The sequence below is a fragment of the Mus caroli genome, unplaced genomic scaffold (genome assembly GCF_978045245.1).
Source record: "Mus caroli unplaced genomic scaffold, Mus_caroli_1 scaffold_4, whole genome shotgun sequence".
In the NCBI taxonomy this organism is placed as follows: domain Eukaryota; kingdom Metazoa; phylum Chordata; class Mammalia; order Rodentia; family Muridae; genus Mus; species Mus caroli.
Genome location: NW_028227259.1, coordinates 122,924,196 through 122,940,993, shown reverse-complemented (window position 1 = coordinate 122,940,993; position 16,798 = coordinate 122,924,196). Strand labels below are relative to the sequence as shown.

At 49.4% G+C, this 16,798-nt stretch overlaps 1 protein-coding gene across 5 annotated transcripts in view; it reads right to left on the bottom strand.

Annotated features, from left to right (window-relative positions):
- The window catches only part of Med13l (mediator complex subunit 13L), a 208,673-nt gene that overhangs the window by 13,562 nt on the left and 178,313 nt on the right, over positions 1-16,798 (bottom strand). For 3 of the 5 annotated variants that reach the window (XM_021162041.3, XM_021162043.2, XM_029477503.2), the window contains 9 exons: positions 13,351-13,571; positions 12,875-13,080; positions 8,785-9,734; positions 6,244-6,423; positions 5,568-5,791; positions 3,447-3,639; positions 2,332-2,749; positions 1,481-1,700; positions 262-450 (listed from right to left, as the gene is read on the bottom strand). In XM_021162041.3, the coding sequence (XP_021017700.1) occupies positions 262-450; positions 1,481-1,700; positions 2,332-2,749; positions 3,447-3,639; positions 5,568-5,791; positions 6,244-6,423; positions 8,785-9,734; positions 12,875-13,080; positions 13,351-13,571 (2,801 nt within the window). The remainder of the gene's footprint in view (positions 1-261; positions 451-1,480; positions 1,701-2,331; positions 2,750-3,446; positions 3,640-5,567; positions 5,792-6,243; positions 6,424-8,784; positions 9,735-12,874; positions 13,081-13,350; positions 13,572-16,798) is intronic. The other 2 variants (XM_021162042.3, XM_085837091.1) reach the window with 1 other exon arrangement.

The following is a 16,798-nucleotide window of genomic DNA, read 5'->3' as shown; positions in this document are numbered from 1 at the left end:
GTATAAGCCATCAATGCTTGACTGAAAGAAACTAGTATATTAGAAAATAAGAAGAAAGCTGACCAAATGTCAACGGACAGTAGGAAAACAGAAACTGAAGCCACAATAAGATAAATCCATTGTGCGCAGCCTCGGGAGGGTCTGGAGTCATAGGCAGCACACTTGAGGGACTGGCAGGCACAGACTTAGCTCTAGGCTGAGAGGCAGGAGAGGTGCCCTGGTGTGCACTGCTGCAGGAGATGGCTCTCTTTACAAACTCACCTCTGGATTCTTGAGGGTCATCTCAATGCTGGCTGCAGGCCCGAAGCCTGTGAGAGATTTAATGTGGATCTGTGTAGGCAGAGGCCGCCTGCACTGGCAGTACACTGAGAACGCCATGGACTTCAAGTATTGAATGTAGAAAACATGCTCATCCTTCATGGTCTGCAGCATGTACTGGCAAGGCACAATCTACAGGAGGCAAGCAAGTCAGTTCAATCTCACAGACAGACAGACAGACGGCTGAAGACCAGCAAGGCAGGGCTATGACTAGAGTAGACAGATGGGACCTTAACTCCATAATATAAATGTCACATGTGATTATACCCTAACTCCTCTCAGTGACATAAAAGCTGGACCTCAAATGTCCACCAGCCATTTGAGAAGGGTGGTATGGGTATGCCAGTCTCCTTGAGGACTGTCAGATGGCCCTCATACTTTAAAGCTGGCATCTTAGTGCATGCCCATTTGTACAACATCTGACACAGCACGCTGCAGAGCTATCTAATCAGGTGGACTCAGACTTTAACACAAGTTAGGCTGCCAGTCTCTTCTGTTCACTCTAACTTCACTCCTTCACTCTACAGGACAGCTTTCAATAAAGCATTCATGAGCCATCTCCACTGTGTAGAACAGTTAACCATCACTTCATTTAAAGTCTAGTAAAAGTGCAGGGAAGCAGGCGTGCTCACTTCCTGCTCAGGAAACAAGAGCAAGCACTTTGGAAAGTGACATTTCAGTGTCTACATTGAGTATCCACTTTTAAAAGGACTTAGAATAAAGAACAATGCACCAGCATGTTTGCTAAGACTTCACTTACACCATTGGGAAAAGCGAGTGCACTCCAAATGTAGACCTATGTGAGCATGGCCAACATACAAGATCCACTGTGCTATCTGGACAGGCCCAGTCTCAGCACTGCAGAGGTTGGCCCATCAGAAGCTGGAAGCCAGCCTCAGTACCACAGTGAGACCTGTCTTAGGACAACAAAGTGTTCTCATGACAAGTGGAGAGGAGAGATGTTCACATGTTAACTGGAAAGAGAGACCCCTGACCTTGTAATGAGGCAAGCACAGAAACACTCTAGGACAGAAATGATGGCTCAATCTAAACTATGGCACCCTGAAGGAGCCCTGCTCTCCACAGGCTAATGGATCTGCAACTCAGAGGACTCGGAACCCTGCCTCCCAGCAGCACGAAGAGCAAGCTAGTGGACAGTGACCTGGAGAATGAACGAGCTTCTCATGTGCTCGGGTAAGTGATCCAGCATCTCCGTGTAGCAGCGCATCAAGCTCAGCAGCCAGAAGTTTCCAGAGCTGGAGTCCTCCTCCGCAGTGTAGGTGAAGGGGTCCACCATGTAAATGACGACGGCTGGAGGGTAGGCATGGCTGTCTGCAGAGTCGGGCTCCGTGGGGATTCCTATTCTCTCCCTCTCTGTAACACTGGAGAGAGAGTCGGGTATGAGGCTCTGATGGCCAAGATAAACTCTATGGAACAAATCAATCACAGAGCCCACCAGTCCCCAGGCTATGATCCAATGCATCAGCCACGTGTCACACATCAGGCTCAACATTTCACAGATGAGACAGGAGACAGACAGCAGTACAAAAGCCAAAAGTTGCTATGTGACACTCAGAACTCAGGGTCTTGGGTTTCTCATTTTCAGGCAAAGGATGCTGGCTATGTAAATATCCCCAAATTCCCAATACTGCAGGCATGTCTGGACTCGAGTGTGTTTGAACAGAGTACTTGTATCTGTGTTAGTCTGAAGTGGGCGTTGTCTCTGATCCCTTTATTAACAGTGCACACAAAGGTTTTATAACACTACTACTTAATGAACTCGGTAATAAGCATGCTGACTATTGACTCTCTCTCTTAACAGGCCCTCGGAGCGCCACTTGTCACTTCTTATTAGCAAGAACAGAGAAGCATTTGACTGAATTCTGAGAGAAAGTGTGTGTGTGAGGTAGAGTAAAGGGGTATAACCAAGCAGAAGCCCTACTGTGTGACCAAGCAGAAGCCCCACTGTGTGACCAAGTGGAAGCTTAACTTGGTTGTGAGACACAAACATACCTGTCTTGTCCATCCTGTGAGGACTGGGTGCAGCTCTGCCCAGGCTCAGTGTCTCCACAAGCCACATTCCCTGGGGTTCGATCTGTAGAGCTGCCCCCCGCACTGGGGTTCTGCCCTCCAACACCACCACCGAATCCTGAAGAAGAGGTAGTGTTCATCTGAGTGATGCCTGGAGCAGAGGCAGCTGAGGAGCCTGGCGGCCCAGAGGAGGCAGATGAACTACTTGCTGTGGGGTTTGCAGAGCTGCTGGAGGTGGGATTGAATGCACTGCCAGCTGGAGGTGCTCCTGAGCCTGAATTCGAAGGTAAAGACCCAGCATTCCCAGGCGTGGCTTGTCCCTGTGCTTCTGCTGGTGGGCTCTGGTGCTTAGGTGGCATCAGCAGGCCACTGTCGAGCTGCAGAGTGGCTAAATAAGGTGCTGGAGGAAGACAAAAATCATCTTAGTGACCCTAGCAGTGTCCCCTGGACACCTTGAATTCTGCCACCACATATGAATACAAAACTCCTACACAAACCGCTGAGTGCACACAGAATAGCTAGTCAATTCTACATTTGGCTTACAGGAAGAAACAGAAAAGAAATCACTTTTAACAAGCCTCCTTTTCTGATGTCACTGAGAACTGGATCCTTTAGCTGTGCATATGCCCACAGTTTTGACAGTGCGCCACGAACATGCATCCAGTCACATACAGTGCACATAGATCACCCACAGTCACATACAGTGCACATGGATGTTCAACCACAGTCATACAGTGCACATGGATGTTCACCCACAGTCACATAGTACACCATGAATATGCAGCTCTGCAAGCTCTGAAATTGTCTTCAAGCTTAAGCAGCTAATGTTGAGGAATGCTGCTGTTTTCAAAATGGCTCTAAGCACATATAACCCCAATAAGCAAATTTAATAACACATCACATAAAAATCAGGATTTAGCCAGGCACAGTGGCAGAGGCCTCAGTGCCAACACTCAGAAGGCAGAGGCAGGTCTACATAGTGAGTTCCAGGTCAGCCACGGCTGAGACAGAGCCACAATGCTGCACCTGCCAGGGAGGGAGAAGACTTTCCCACTGCACGTCAGCAACTCTCCCACGCTAACCATTTTCCCCTTTACCTAGGTGATGGCGGCAAACTTGAGCATAAAGTTTGAGTCTGGAATGATTGTCACTCTCCTCACTGCTCCACGGCTGGTTAAACCACTCGCTCACAAGCTCCTCTGTCAGCTTCTGCGCCACGGTCTTGCCCACACGCATGATCCCATCACGGAGCACTTTGCAGATGGGCTTGTGCTGTCCCAGCCGACACATCTGACAGCACATGAGATGGTCATGACAGCAGCCACCCCCACAGAAGCATGCAAGCACACCATCATTAGGAGCTGGCCCTCCCTGGCAGACATCACATCCCTGAAACTGCTGTCTGTCCAACTCTGGGTGTGGTCCTCTAAAGAGGCAGAGCTGCTACAGCACCGTGTGTGCGGACCTCTCTCTCTCTTAGAGTCAGAAGTTAACAGGATACTCACAGGGGGTGAGCAGAGTTCATGGAATCAGCTCTAACAAGGGGGTTTTCTGCCTGACCAGGAAGAAGTAACCACATTCCTTTACTGTAGCTGCTGAGGCGAAGGCTCACTGTACTGCTTAGCTTTAGTCAACTTGACACAAACCTAGACTAATCTAGGAAGAGGGAATCTCAGTATAGGAATGCTTCCATCAGATTGGCCTGGAGGATGTGTGAGGGCTCAGCCACTGCAGAAAAAGGCAGCTGAGCAAGCCAGAGAAGGCCAGAGAAAGCCAGCCGGCAAGCAATGCTCTCCCATGGCCTCTACTTCAGTTCCTGCCTCCAGCTTCCTGTCCTGACTTCCCTCTACAATGGGCTGTAACCTGTAAGCTGAGACAAACCCTTTCCTGCTTGTGTGGCTTTTCATCAGTGCTTTATCACAGCAACAGAAAACCCAACACTCCCAGATGACACTGTCATGAGCAGGAGGACCTACTACCTGCAGTTCCTTCTTAGCAGGGGTGGTGTACCTGAGCAGACCCAGTGAGCCACGAAACTCTTAGCAGGGGTGGTGTACCTGAGCAGACCCAGTGAGCCACGAAACTCTTAGCAGGGGTGGTGTACCTGAGCAGACCCAGTGAGCCACGAAACTCTTAGCAGGGGTGGTGTACCTGAGCAGACCCAGTGAGCCACGAAACTCTTAGCAGGGGTGGTGTACCTGAGCAGACCCAGTGAGCCACGAAACTCTTAGCAGGGGTGGTGTACCTGAACAGACCCAGTGAGCCACGAAACTCTTAGCAGGGGTGGTGTACCTGAGCAGACCCAGTGAGCCACGAAACTCTTAGCAGGGGTGGTGTACCTGAGCAGACCCAGTGAGCCACGAAACTCTTAGCAGGGGTGGTGTACCTGAGCAGACCCAGTGAGCCACGAAACTCTTAGCAGGGGTGGTGTACCTGAGCAAACCCAGTGAGCCATGAAACTCTGGATCAGGCCAGAGGGGCATTCAGAGGGGAGACAAGTTGTCTGTGATAGCTCAAATGTGACTGAACAGTGTTTTAGATACAGAGCAGGCAATGGTCAGAAGTGACAACATCCAAGGGTTCGTGCTTAACAGATGCCACTCGTATGTGAGCATCCCCTCAGCTAACCTAGCCCCTGTTCAGCCAGAGTGTGAGCTCTGTCCTAGAGGATAGCTGACAATCAGCTAGGTCTTATTTGCAAACACTTCTGCAGCACTCACAGATGCTAGCCAGCATCCTAATTGCTTTTAGCAAATACTGGTTTTGTTTCACATCGTCAGCACCCTGGTACTGGGCTTACACGAGTCAGGCCTTGGCGCTTCAGCACAAGACCCAGGAGTCAGGCCTCTCACAACTGAAGGAGCTTACCCACTAGAGATGCAAAACTACCTTCCTCTTTCGGATATCAATATGGCTGCCAAATTTTCTAATCTACCAAATTTTATTATTAAGATGAATGTAGTGTTAAAGCACAACAGAGCATGATCCATTAAATTACCCTTCAATTCAGAGATTTTCAAGGTAAATGTTTTAGTAGCATTTCCTGGAACTCTTACAGCCAAAATGGAAACATAAGGTGCATGTGCCTCCCATGTCTACAGGGCCCATGACTCGTCCCTATTCACAACAAACGCTCTTTAAGATCGACTCCAGGTTTGTTCCTTAGTAACGGCCAGAGGCAGCCCCAGAGCAGAGAGGAAGCCCCACAGCATGCTCACCTCGTATACAGCACTCAAGTCCCTGAAGAAAGTTTTGGCTCCTTCGAGCAAGGCCTCATTTTCTGGACACACCACAATATAAGCAACATCACGGTGGCCCCCATAGGGCTCCAAGAGCAGCCTCTCCCAGAAGGGCAAGGAGAAGGGTGAGATGGTCAAGAACTCCTTGTCGTAGCCCACCAGCAGAGTGGGGATGGGCAGCGGCTCAGGAGACTCTTCGGAACCTGGAAGACAGTGCTGTTTAGGAAGGAACATGAGTCTCGTCCCATGCTGGACAGCTTGGCAGTCCCTGACGCTCTGACCCGGGTGTCTGAGCCATGGGAACCTGGTCCATGCTCTACAGGCCTCCTGCTACTGTATCAGCTCACTAAATGGGCCCGAATAAAGAACTTCACAGGAGTTAGACTTCTTAGAAAGGGTCATGGAGAGTGAGGGCAGAAGGCAGCAAGGCAGGTTACTTAACAGGCACACTGCTTCAGTATGCTTGAGTACAACAGGGATCCTGGTCATGGAGCAGGAGGCCGAGCAAACCCTGAAGCCCAATAACAGACACCATGAGCTGAGGTCAAGCTCCTTTAGGGAACCTAAGTATGATGGAGGAAGAGCAGGGAGGCCAGGCCTTGCAGCCATCAGAGCACAGAAGCACAAAGGAAATTCCAACCCGAGGCTTGCTCACCATAGGTCCCGCGCCCTGCCATCTTATGGAACTGCTGCCAGGTGAGCGGCCCCTGCACGTGCTGGATGTTCTCCCAGGTCCTGCCCGTGCGCTTCTTCTGGATGGCATCCTGCAGGAAGGGCTGCAGGGACAGCAGCATGCGCACCACATCTTGGGATGAGAGCATGCTTGTGTCCAGCACTGTGGCAGGAGAAAAGGGCAGAGGACAAGGACGTCAGGGCAGCATGGCCCCTTCTAGATGCCATCTGGGTCTCCATTATACGAGATGGGCAGCATGGAGCCAAGAGAAAGGCTCTTCCAAAGTAAAGGAAAGAACCGGTAGCTTGCTACCAAGAGTACAGAGAGAAGCAGGTTGAAAAGAACTGTGTGAAAGAAGTAAAGAAGTTCCAATCATATAAACCTGTTTCCGAGATTTTTCAGAAGACAGAGAAGCACAAAGTCCCTTAGTTACCATGCTCCTTTCGTTTCCACATCACCATTGTGAGGATAAGGGAACAAAAAGGAAGAGACCTAGAAAAGCCTGTAAAATATCCTTGGGAAACACTGAATGCTTTAGAGAGAAAGAGACCCTGTACTACTCTCTAGACAGCTCTGAAATGTACCTACTTCTTCCTACCCTAAAGCAAGCTATTATTTATTTTCTCTGCATTATCTAACTATTTCTTTTATTAAAATATCTTAAATTGGGGCTGGAGAGATGGCTCAGCAGTCAAGATCACTTATTCTTGCAGAGGACTGGGGTTCAAGTACCAGCACCGACCTGGTGGCTCATAACCATCTGTAGTTATAGCACTGGGGGGTCCTCTGACATCTGCTGACCTCTGTGGGGACCAGGCATGCGCATGGTGCATAGACATACATGCAGGCAAAAACCTCATACACCTAAATCTAAGTTTACAAAGTTTTATCATATGCACGCATGTGTGCCTGCATGTGGGTACCAGGACAGACGTGTAGGTGCCCAGAGGGCAGACGAGGTCATCAAATAAACTTCCTGGGGCTTCAGTTACAGGCCTTTGTGGGTACTTTTATGTGGATGCTGGGGACTGAACTCAGGTCTTTCACTTGGGAGTACAGGTGCTTTTTTTTTTCCTCCTCCTGAGGCAGGGTCTCACTACAGAGCCCTGGCTAGCCTGGAACTTGCTCTGTAGACCAGGGTGGCCTCAATCTCAGAGATCCTCCTGCTTTACCCTTGCAAGCATACGTACAGGCCCCTGGCCACTGAGCTACCTTTCCAATCCCAGCTGCTCTGCTCTGTTTGGTTTTCAGTTTCCCCAGATCTGTCCTCGGTAACTTCTCTTCCTCACCCTACCCTCTGTCAGACGCAAACTTCTATCTGCCTTCCATTTACCTTCACAAATGTGAAATCACTATTGTTTTAAAAATACCTTCCATGACTGATTATCTTTGCTGCTCTTTGGATGAAGCTTCTGCCCCACGGTGGCCCTTACTTCTCACGGCTCTCAGTTCCCTGTGGGACATGATGAGCATTGCAGAGCTCAGGGCCACTGTGAAACCTCAGTGTAACTGCTACAGTGTAACTGCTCAGTGTAACTGCTATAGTGTAACTGCTACAGTGTAACTACTCAGTGTAACTGCTCAGTGTACCTGCTACAGTATAACTGCTCAGTGTACCTGCTACAGTGTACCTGCTACAGTATAACTGCTCAGTGTACTTGCTACAGTGTACCTGCTACAGTGTAACTACTCAGTGTACCTGCTACAGTGTAACTGCTCAGTGTAACTGCTGCTACTGCCTGCTCAGAGCAGCCCTGACCAACCCACGGGAGGTGGGGGGAAGGTGGGGGGGTCCCTCTGCCTTATGTTCCGTTATTTAAAATTTGCTTCTGAGGGCTTCCTGTGTGCTTATTTAATGTGCAGACAGATTACAAAGTCCAGGAAGGCCGGCAGGGGCCTTGGCCTTGGTCTCCATTTATGCCTGGATGGATCCAGAGCAAAGGGGAGCTGCCCACCTGCAAACACTGTGGTCAACTGGAGGTAGGTCTCCCCTTCTCCCCAGAGTGCTAGCCACTGAACCGTGGGCTTCGCAAATGCAAACCATGAGCTCTACTGCTCAGCTAGACTATGGGCTGATTGACAAATAAAAATAGCTCAAACCCCTGGAATGTGCCCCCGTAACCACAGCAAAGTCATATGTGGTCACTGATATGCAGCACATTGAGAAACCAGAAGGAGACAACACTCAGGACATGGGTGGCCAGTTTCTGGAAGTGAAGGGATACCATGGTAACTGCACACCATAGGATGACTGGATTCCTATAGGCAAACACTGACCACCACTTTTACACACTTGGCCACAAGCTGCCACAAGCACCACCTGTTTGTGATGAGATGGAATGGCAAAGTCTCAGGAGGCAATTACTTGTCCTCAGAAGCTTCAGCAGAAGGCAGCCCAATTCCCAAGACAGAGGACACAGCCCACTCAAGGCAGAAGAGACAGCCCAGCCCTCACTTCTGGTCCCTTGGCCATCATGTACAGCAAGATAACTTCTACTGAAGTTTGCACTCTGGGACACCTACCGTTGCTGTGCGGCCAACAATGTACTGTGGCACTTCTCACCAGAGCCTCGTCCACTTTCCCGCCTGTGGGATTATCCACATATTGCCTCCCCTGTTCCAATGCGTTGAAGCACTCTGTCCAGTAATCATTGTTATCTGCCTGAACACGGTCATAAGTCCAGCTCACACAGGGGAGTGCATGGCGACTGGTGGAGGAGATGTAATCCAGGAAGCTGAGAGAAGCGAAGGGCTGCGTGTGCTGATTCTGGAGGAGGAGGAGGAGGCTTACGGGGGGCTCTGGGGCTTTCCGGGCACCCTCCACCTGAGGAAGCAAGGTGGACTGGCAGGAGGACTGGCACATCATCAGGCGTCTCTCTGCAGCTTGGCCGATGTCAGAATTCTTCCCAAAAATATCCAGCTCATCTTCGAGGAAGAGCCCCGAGTTGTAGCCAAGTTTCCGGTTCACGATCGCACTAAACCCACAGGTGCAGCGGTACTGGTCCTCCTTGGAGGAATCGGGGATGTACAGCCCGACATCTGCCCCTTTGATGTTCATGTTGCAGGCACAAATGCAACAGCTGTCAAAGTTCCTGTCCTTGAAGACATTCATCACAGAGTCTGATAGAATGAGGGTGACATAGAGACTGTGGGCCTCAGGAATTGGCTGCATGGTGGCAGGCTCCACAGAGTTAAGGGGCCTTGTGGTAGAGGGGGTGGAAGCTGGTGACCCCTGATCCGTGCTGTCATATTTCACAGACCCTTGGCCACTAGCAGTGCCCCCACCTCTGGGAGTTCTTGGAGTCCTGGGGGTTCGTGGTGTGGGGACAGAGAACCGAGGGGTAGCTGGAGATGGGAGGACTCCAGCTCCACTGTTGCTGGCAGGGGCAGCACTGTTGAGTGTCACAGGTGTGTTCATCTGTGGTGTGTTCAGATAGTCTGGGTCTGCAAGGCTCCCGACACTAGGCACGTTACTGCAACAGATACAAGGTAGCTTTGGGGGGTGTAAAGAAGCCCTCTGCACACCCCACCCCACAGCCCTGCACTGAATATCTGCAATTTTCTCTTCAAAAACAAAAGAAAAAATGAGGGAGAGAAGGAAGGAAGGAAGGAGAGAGGGGCAGAGGGAGAACATGAGAACACTCTCTCTCTCTCTCTCTCTCTCTCACACACACACACACACACACACACACACACACACACACATACACACATACACTCACATACATACACACACACACTCCACACCTTGACCTGCTGTGGAGCTGTGGGGAGCCTGCATGGTAGCGGTCATGGAGGAAGCTGTGTGAGGAGCACAGAGTGCAGCCTAGACTAGCTGGAGCACTGTAGGGCTTGCATCCACTCTGCAGCTACATCTTTGCCATCTTTGAAACTGAGAGCCTGCCTGTGTACTTTTCTTGGAGGCTATGATTCTGTAATGACACTGAAGTAGCTATAACCAAACACACATTCAAATGTGGTGCTTTCCTAATTCAGAAGGCAGCCCTGGTAAGGGCTTGCGTGTCCCCAGCACTGTGTGACTGTTGTGCCCATTTGTCTGTCCTGAACAGGGTTTAGTGTCACTCAGCAGTCGCTGAGAAAGACGAACCAAGAGGTTCCTGAGGATTCCCTTTCGGTTTTCTTTATCCTTCCATGTTACATATTATACACAATCACTCTCATTCCTCAGACAGACAGGGCTTACCTCATAAGCAGTGGCTTGGGAAGAGCAGCCAGGCAGAAAAGGAGACCATGTCTGCAGCATTTGCATGTTCTACCATTATAAAACATCTCAACACACTCTCATGGGCCTGTGCACTTGCAAGTCATCAGGGACAGCAAGTCTTTCAGTTCTGATGACTTGGCACATGAAGCCTGTGCTCCTCAGTGAGCTGCACACCCACATTACTTACACAGTCATTGCCCTGTAATCTTCTAGAACCTGCACCATTGGCCCAGATATCTCAGGTATCCCAGGTATCAGGCAATATTTATATACACCCTGACACACAAGGGTTTCTTGGGTTCAAACAAAAGCCGATACAGAAATTCAACAGTGCAATAAATAACTATCTGCACACTCACTGTGTTCCTTTAAATTTTCCTGGTCAACAAAATTCTAAAATGATTCTGCAATTTGGACCAAAAAGGATCCATGATTGCTAACTGAAAATCTAAGTACTTCACTTGTTCCCTAGATAGAAAACAGCCTCATTCTTCCCTGTTCATTAAGAAGGACTGAAGACCAATCTTGTGTGAAAAGCGGGACAGTCAGCAGAGAGACAGAAGTTGGCACGGCCTGCAGCAGTCCTGAAGCAAGCATCAGCAAGTGTCCCAAGTGTGAAGACAGGTGAGCCCAACGCGGTGGGCACTGGGGAACCCAGTGGGACCCTGACAGTGCAGAGCTGTGCTGCCTGCTCTGTAAAGCAGCTCCGGGACTCCAAGGCTAGTTTTAAGTGAAGCAGAGCTAACAGCAACTAGCCACATGGTAGGGGTCAACACTGACATCAGACCACGACACATCAGACTGTGGGGACAAAAAGCCTTCCTGTAAGCACAGGCTCTGTAGCGATACCAGCCTAACCTCTGCTGCAGAGGGCACAGGGCAGGAGTGATGGGTATAGTGACAGCTCAGAGCATGACGACGACCAGAGCCTGTCCAGAGAGTCTGGGGCTGAGGCTGTACAGCTAGAGCCCAAATGGAGCTTGGCAGCAGCCAGGCCAACCACTTGCAGGGCAGCGGCACAGTCCTCTCCCCTCTCCCCTCCCCACCGTTGTCTGCTGCCACTGGCTGCTGGAGCTTTCCCAAAGCTCTGGGGAGAGGAAGCCCACTGTAAGGAGTGGGAGACCCAGGCACAGCACCCTTCAAGCCCACTGTAAGGAGTGGGAGACCCAGGCACAGCACCCTTCAAGCCCACTGTAAGGAGTGGGAGACCCAGGCACAGCACCCTTCAAGCCCACTGTATGGAGTGGGAGACCCAGGCACAGCACCCTTCAAGCCCACTGTAAGGAGTGGGAGACCCAGGCACAGCACCCTTCAAGCCCACTGTAAGGAGTGGGAGACCCAGGCACAGCACCCTTCAAGCCCACTGTAAGGAGTGGGAGACCCAGGCACAGCACCCTTCAAGCCCAAGTAGCCATTTTATAAGGCAGAGCTGTCACATGGCATGGTGGTGCTAGCTCCCAAGTCCAGGGTCCTCCTGTCATTTTTTTCTACCCAGTTCCTCATTCTGACACTGACTATGTAAATCACTGGCGTCTGTCACAGACATGTGGCCAAAAATGAGTCCTGAACCAGAAATTTGTTTTACTTGTTCCCAAGGCTTATCTTTGAATTAGTGGTTAACATTTTAAAATAAGACAATATATGTATTCGATCTCCCTGCCTGACAACTGTCCCTAAGGAGGGGCATGTGCTGGAACCCACTCATTTCCACAGTCCCTGCAGTGAAACTGAGCAAAGCACCTGCAACCTGCACTTGCTTGCTTATCCACCCACACATGGATGTGGCTATCCACCCACACATGGATGTGGCTCAGAGGCACATTTGCATTTGTAAATTTTTATGTTATCTGAATAAGAGGTTCTTTCTTTCAAAGAAAGCAGAGTCTGCACTGCTGGTATAAATACTGTTTCTCCAGCAGGTCGAGACACCCAAGTCACCAGCCATGTCTACCTTTACTTTCCCCTCAACCTGTCACTGCTTTACCTAATTGTAAGGTCCCACACTGAAATCATTACCTTACACAAATCAAAGTTCCTCCTGCTACCCACAAACATCAGCAACTCCAATCAAGTGTAGATTCTATGGCAAACACCAGCTTAGAATCACACACAGCTCTCTGAAATAATCTTAATTTGTATACAAACATGCAAGTGCACACAAACACACACACACACACACACACACACACACACACACACACACACACACACACAGAGGAAACTTCACTTAAAAATAAACACACAGTCCCGCACAAGACAACATGGTCAAAAGGAAACTAAGCGAGCAAGCAGTCTCAGAGACTGAGCCACTGTGGCCCCGGGACAAGTCTGAGAAAACAGTGAGGTGGTATCACATATGGTAAGGGGTAGGTAGAGTCCCACACGTACTTGTAGCCGTCTCTAATGGAAGAGGCTGCAGGGGGCATGGGCAGCTGTTCCATCTTAGGAGGGACTGCCCATGAGGGCCGGAACAGACAGGCGTCAGGTGTCTTCAGAGGCAGTAGGCAATGGCTCGGCAGCGTCTTCAGCGGAGCAAACATGGAGGATCCCACGAAAGGCTGGAACTGCGGCACTTTGTGCACATAGGAAAAGTCCTGTGACAATGAAATGGGGTTGGCTTAATGCTGGCAAACTAGAGCCAGCCACCGTGGCTCAGTGCTTCATAAAACCCAGGCACAGAACCGACTGTACTTCAATAGTTTTCTCCAATGATAAGTAAAAAGAAAAATCTGATGCCAATGCTGTTGATGGAGTGACTTCTACTGACAAGCTCCAGTTTCAATGGTCCTTATGCACTCGTGTGTGTGGCCCACTGAGAAGCCCCCCCCCCCCCCAGCCCCGGGGAAGTCCAGACTGGTTATTACCTTTATCTCCTCTGGCTTGGGGCTTCCTAAGCCATCTTCCACTTCCATCCTGAACTCCGTGAGGTGTGTGGGGACCATGCTGACCACGGGACTCTCCATCATGCCCAGTGCAGTCACTGTCTCTGAACTTACTCCATCTTTATAGTTCATCACAGGAGAAAATGCAGGGTGCTGTTCCAATGATGGAGGGGTGGGGAACATCCTTTGCAAGTCTGCAACTGCTAAAAACAAAATTAAAAGTGCATCTTAACAGCAAGATTCCTCAAAGCTGAGACAAGCAGCCAGGCACAGCAGTGTCCACACGAGGCTAACAGAATGTCAAGACACAGGTCACCCCCAGGTGGCCACACTCCCGAGCCTCCCCCTCTCCCAAGGGCTGTATGGCATGGTGCAATGCTAATGCAGTGAGCAGGGTCTGCAGAGCATGTCACTTTCTTCCAGTAACTGACCCGGAAGAGAGTCAAGAAGAAAGTGAAAGCAATCCAACTACATTATATATTATCAAAGTCTATCTTCATCTGCAAATGTTTATGAAATAGTAGAGAAAACAGAAATGATTTAGAGCAAGGCTGGGGTGACTGAGTCACAGTCCTGCTCTCTGGGGAATGACTTCATGCTGTCTCTCTAGACTCTACAGGTGCTGTCAACAGGGCAGGGCACACAGTGGCCAGAAAACAGTTTACAGTCCGAGTTTGGCAAGTCGTTGCACATTCCTGCCTTCTGTTCCCAGCAAGGAAGGAGGAGGGCTTAGAGAACGCTGTCCTCACAGAGTTGGTATATCCAATAACAACAGTTCATGAACTTATGAGAGGCTGATTCGCAAAGCAGGCTGTGCCTGATACAATGCAAGTGGAGGTTACAGAGTATGGTCACTAGGTGGTGCCCTGTGTTTGGAACTAGAAGTTTATGATTGTTATTATTACTTTTGATGTCCCCATTTCCATAGCTAATGCCTTTCTTAAAGCCCCAACAGTTAACTAAGCACCTAGTCCTTAAGCAGGAATTAATATGAAACAATGAACTTGATTATGCAGATTGTGACCTGGCTGCTGCCTCTGGCTGTATACTCTCCAGGGTCCACATCCTCCAGGCAGAGCTCAGCTGTGGCTGGGAAAGATCCTTCCTCAGGGCCTCATCCACCATCTAGCAGCAAGTCTCCCTTAGATATGTAACAGGCTTGCTTGCTTGCTTGCTTTCCACCAGGACAAGAAACTTCCAACAGCTCACTACAGGGAGGGAGCAAATGGACACCTGGAGCGGGGGTCACAGGCGGGGTGAGCGACCTTTCAGAGCCTTTGCCTCTGATTGCTGGCTATGTAATAGGATTTACAACTTGAAAATGCCTGCAACTAAGAAGGCCAGGCAAGGTAACTATTGGAAACTCTATACACAAATTACTGACTCTAAAGCAAGAGAAAGGTCTCCAATCAAATCAGTGTATTTTATTTCAAACAAAGGGTAAGATTACTGTAGGGTACAGGCTGACTCAAGAAATGTGCACTGTACCTCTAACATTTCCCTAAGCTCAAGAGCAGCAACTCTACTATGTTAACATGGAATTAAAGCAGAATTCTGAGATTCAGAACAGTGTGCTGCAAACTGTGGCAAACATTTTACCAAATCAAGGCTTTAGAGAAGGAGTCTCTATCTGGGGAGATGAGGGCAGAGTGGACGGGAAGGGCTGGAAAGGAAAATTCAACAGGGAACAGTGAAACAACGTGTGTGTTTCCAGAATGGACTAACTTAATGGTGGCAAAGTCTTTAATCCCCGCAATGCTGCAGCCTCAGGAGGCAGAAGTTGGTAGATCTCTGAGTTCAAGGCCATTCTGATCTACACAGCAAGTTCCAGGGCAATCAGGGCTACACAGTGAGACCTTTCTAAACAACAAAAAAATTACAAAAGCTGGAGAGATGCCTCAGCAGTTAAGAGCACTGGCTGCTCTTGTGGAGGACCCAGGTTCAGTTTCCAGCACCCACGTATATGGCAGCTCACAACTGTCTGTACTCCAACTCCAAGGGATCCAAGGCTTCCAAGGGTACATGTACTGTGAGCAAGTATACACACACACACACACACACACACACACACACACACTCACATTCTCTCTCTCTCTCATACACTCACACAATTAAAAATAATAAAAATAAAATCATATTAAAAGTTAAGACACATAAATAAATAGCTTTGTTTTAAATTTTCTGTAAGAAGCATGTTAAGTTTATTTCTGCTGAGCCACTTGTCTCAATAATGCTATAAAAAGTCACAGCCCCGTGTTTTCAAAGCCTTTGGCACCCTGCTCACTTCCACAAAGACAAGATAGAATTTCTGTTGCCACAGGCCCACTTTAAAGTGCTCTCCACATTCTTACCATCAAATACTGCTAAGGGAGGCCCTACTGTCAACGCCACCCACACTGTAGTAAATAGCACACTTACAGAGAAGGCAGGGCTCAGGTGAGCGCCTGGCAGCACATGGTGCCCACCTCTCAACTAGGAGTGCACTGCCATGAGAACAGTGCTCAGACACACGCTCTAAGAGCAGGCCCAGGCAACTGTGCACAGGGAGAAAGCAGCGAGCCTGGATTCAGACGCCAGGCATCCATGGAGCCTGGCCAGCACTTTGCTGCTCCTAGAAAAGGGCATGGGCAACTCCATGCAGGACTCGAGGGCTGAGCCCTGCTACTCCTTCCTCTTGGCTTCCCCCCCCCCCCACTCTCCGCTCACCTCAAACCACTGGCTTCTTTCTCAGGATCCTCCTGCCTCAGAGGATAGAGCAGAAGCCCAAGCACAGAATTAAACACTCCAAATGGTCCAACTAACATTTTGTTTTGTTTTCCCTTAAGATTCATTCTTAGAAAAAGAAAAGATATAATTTTAAAGAAATTCATAGGCAAATGGTCTGCTCACTGTATTGATCCTTCATTGTTACATACACAAATTAGTAATATGGAATCTTTTCCTTTTACCTGTATGCACTAGCTACAACTGGCTACTGGGAATTCAGGACACAACAGAACTGGAACAACTGACACAAGCTGTACACACAACACACACAACTCTAGAGCGCCCCGGAAGTGCTCTATGACTTCTTGTCCTTGGCTACATTAGAAATGACATGTGATGCATTCATTAACAAAATTCCTTCCATGGGGTGTCCTAAGTAGATGTACAAGTGTTGCCCCAGTTTGCAGTGTCTTGGATTCCACTGGGCGGTGCCCTGGCAGATGTTATATTCATAGCTCACCACCAGTCAGGAAGGCAGAGCAGAGACGAAACACGCCATGCTGCTTGCACTGCTATAGCTGAGGAGGGAGCACTGGCTCAGCACTGTGTCTGTGTCTACATCTGCGTCTGTGTGTCTGTCTGAGTCTATGCCTGTGCCTGTCTGTGTCGGTGTGTGTCTGTGTGTGTGTGTGTGTGTGTGTGTGTGTGTGTCTGTGTGTCTGTG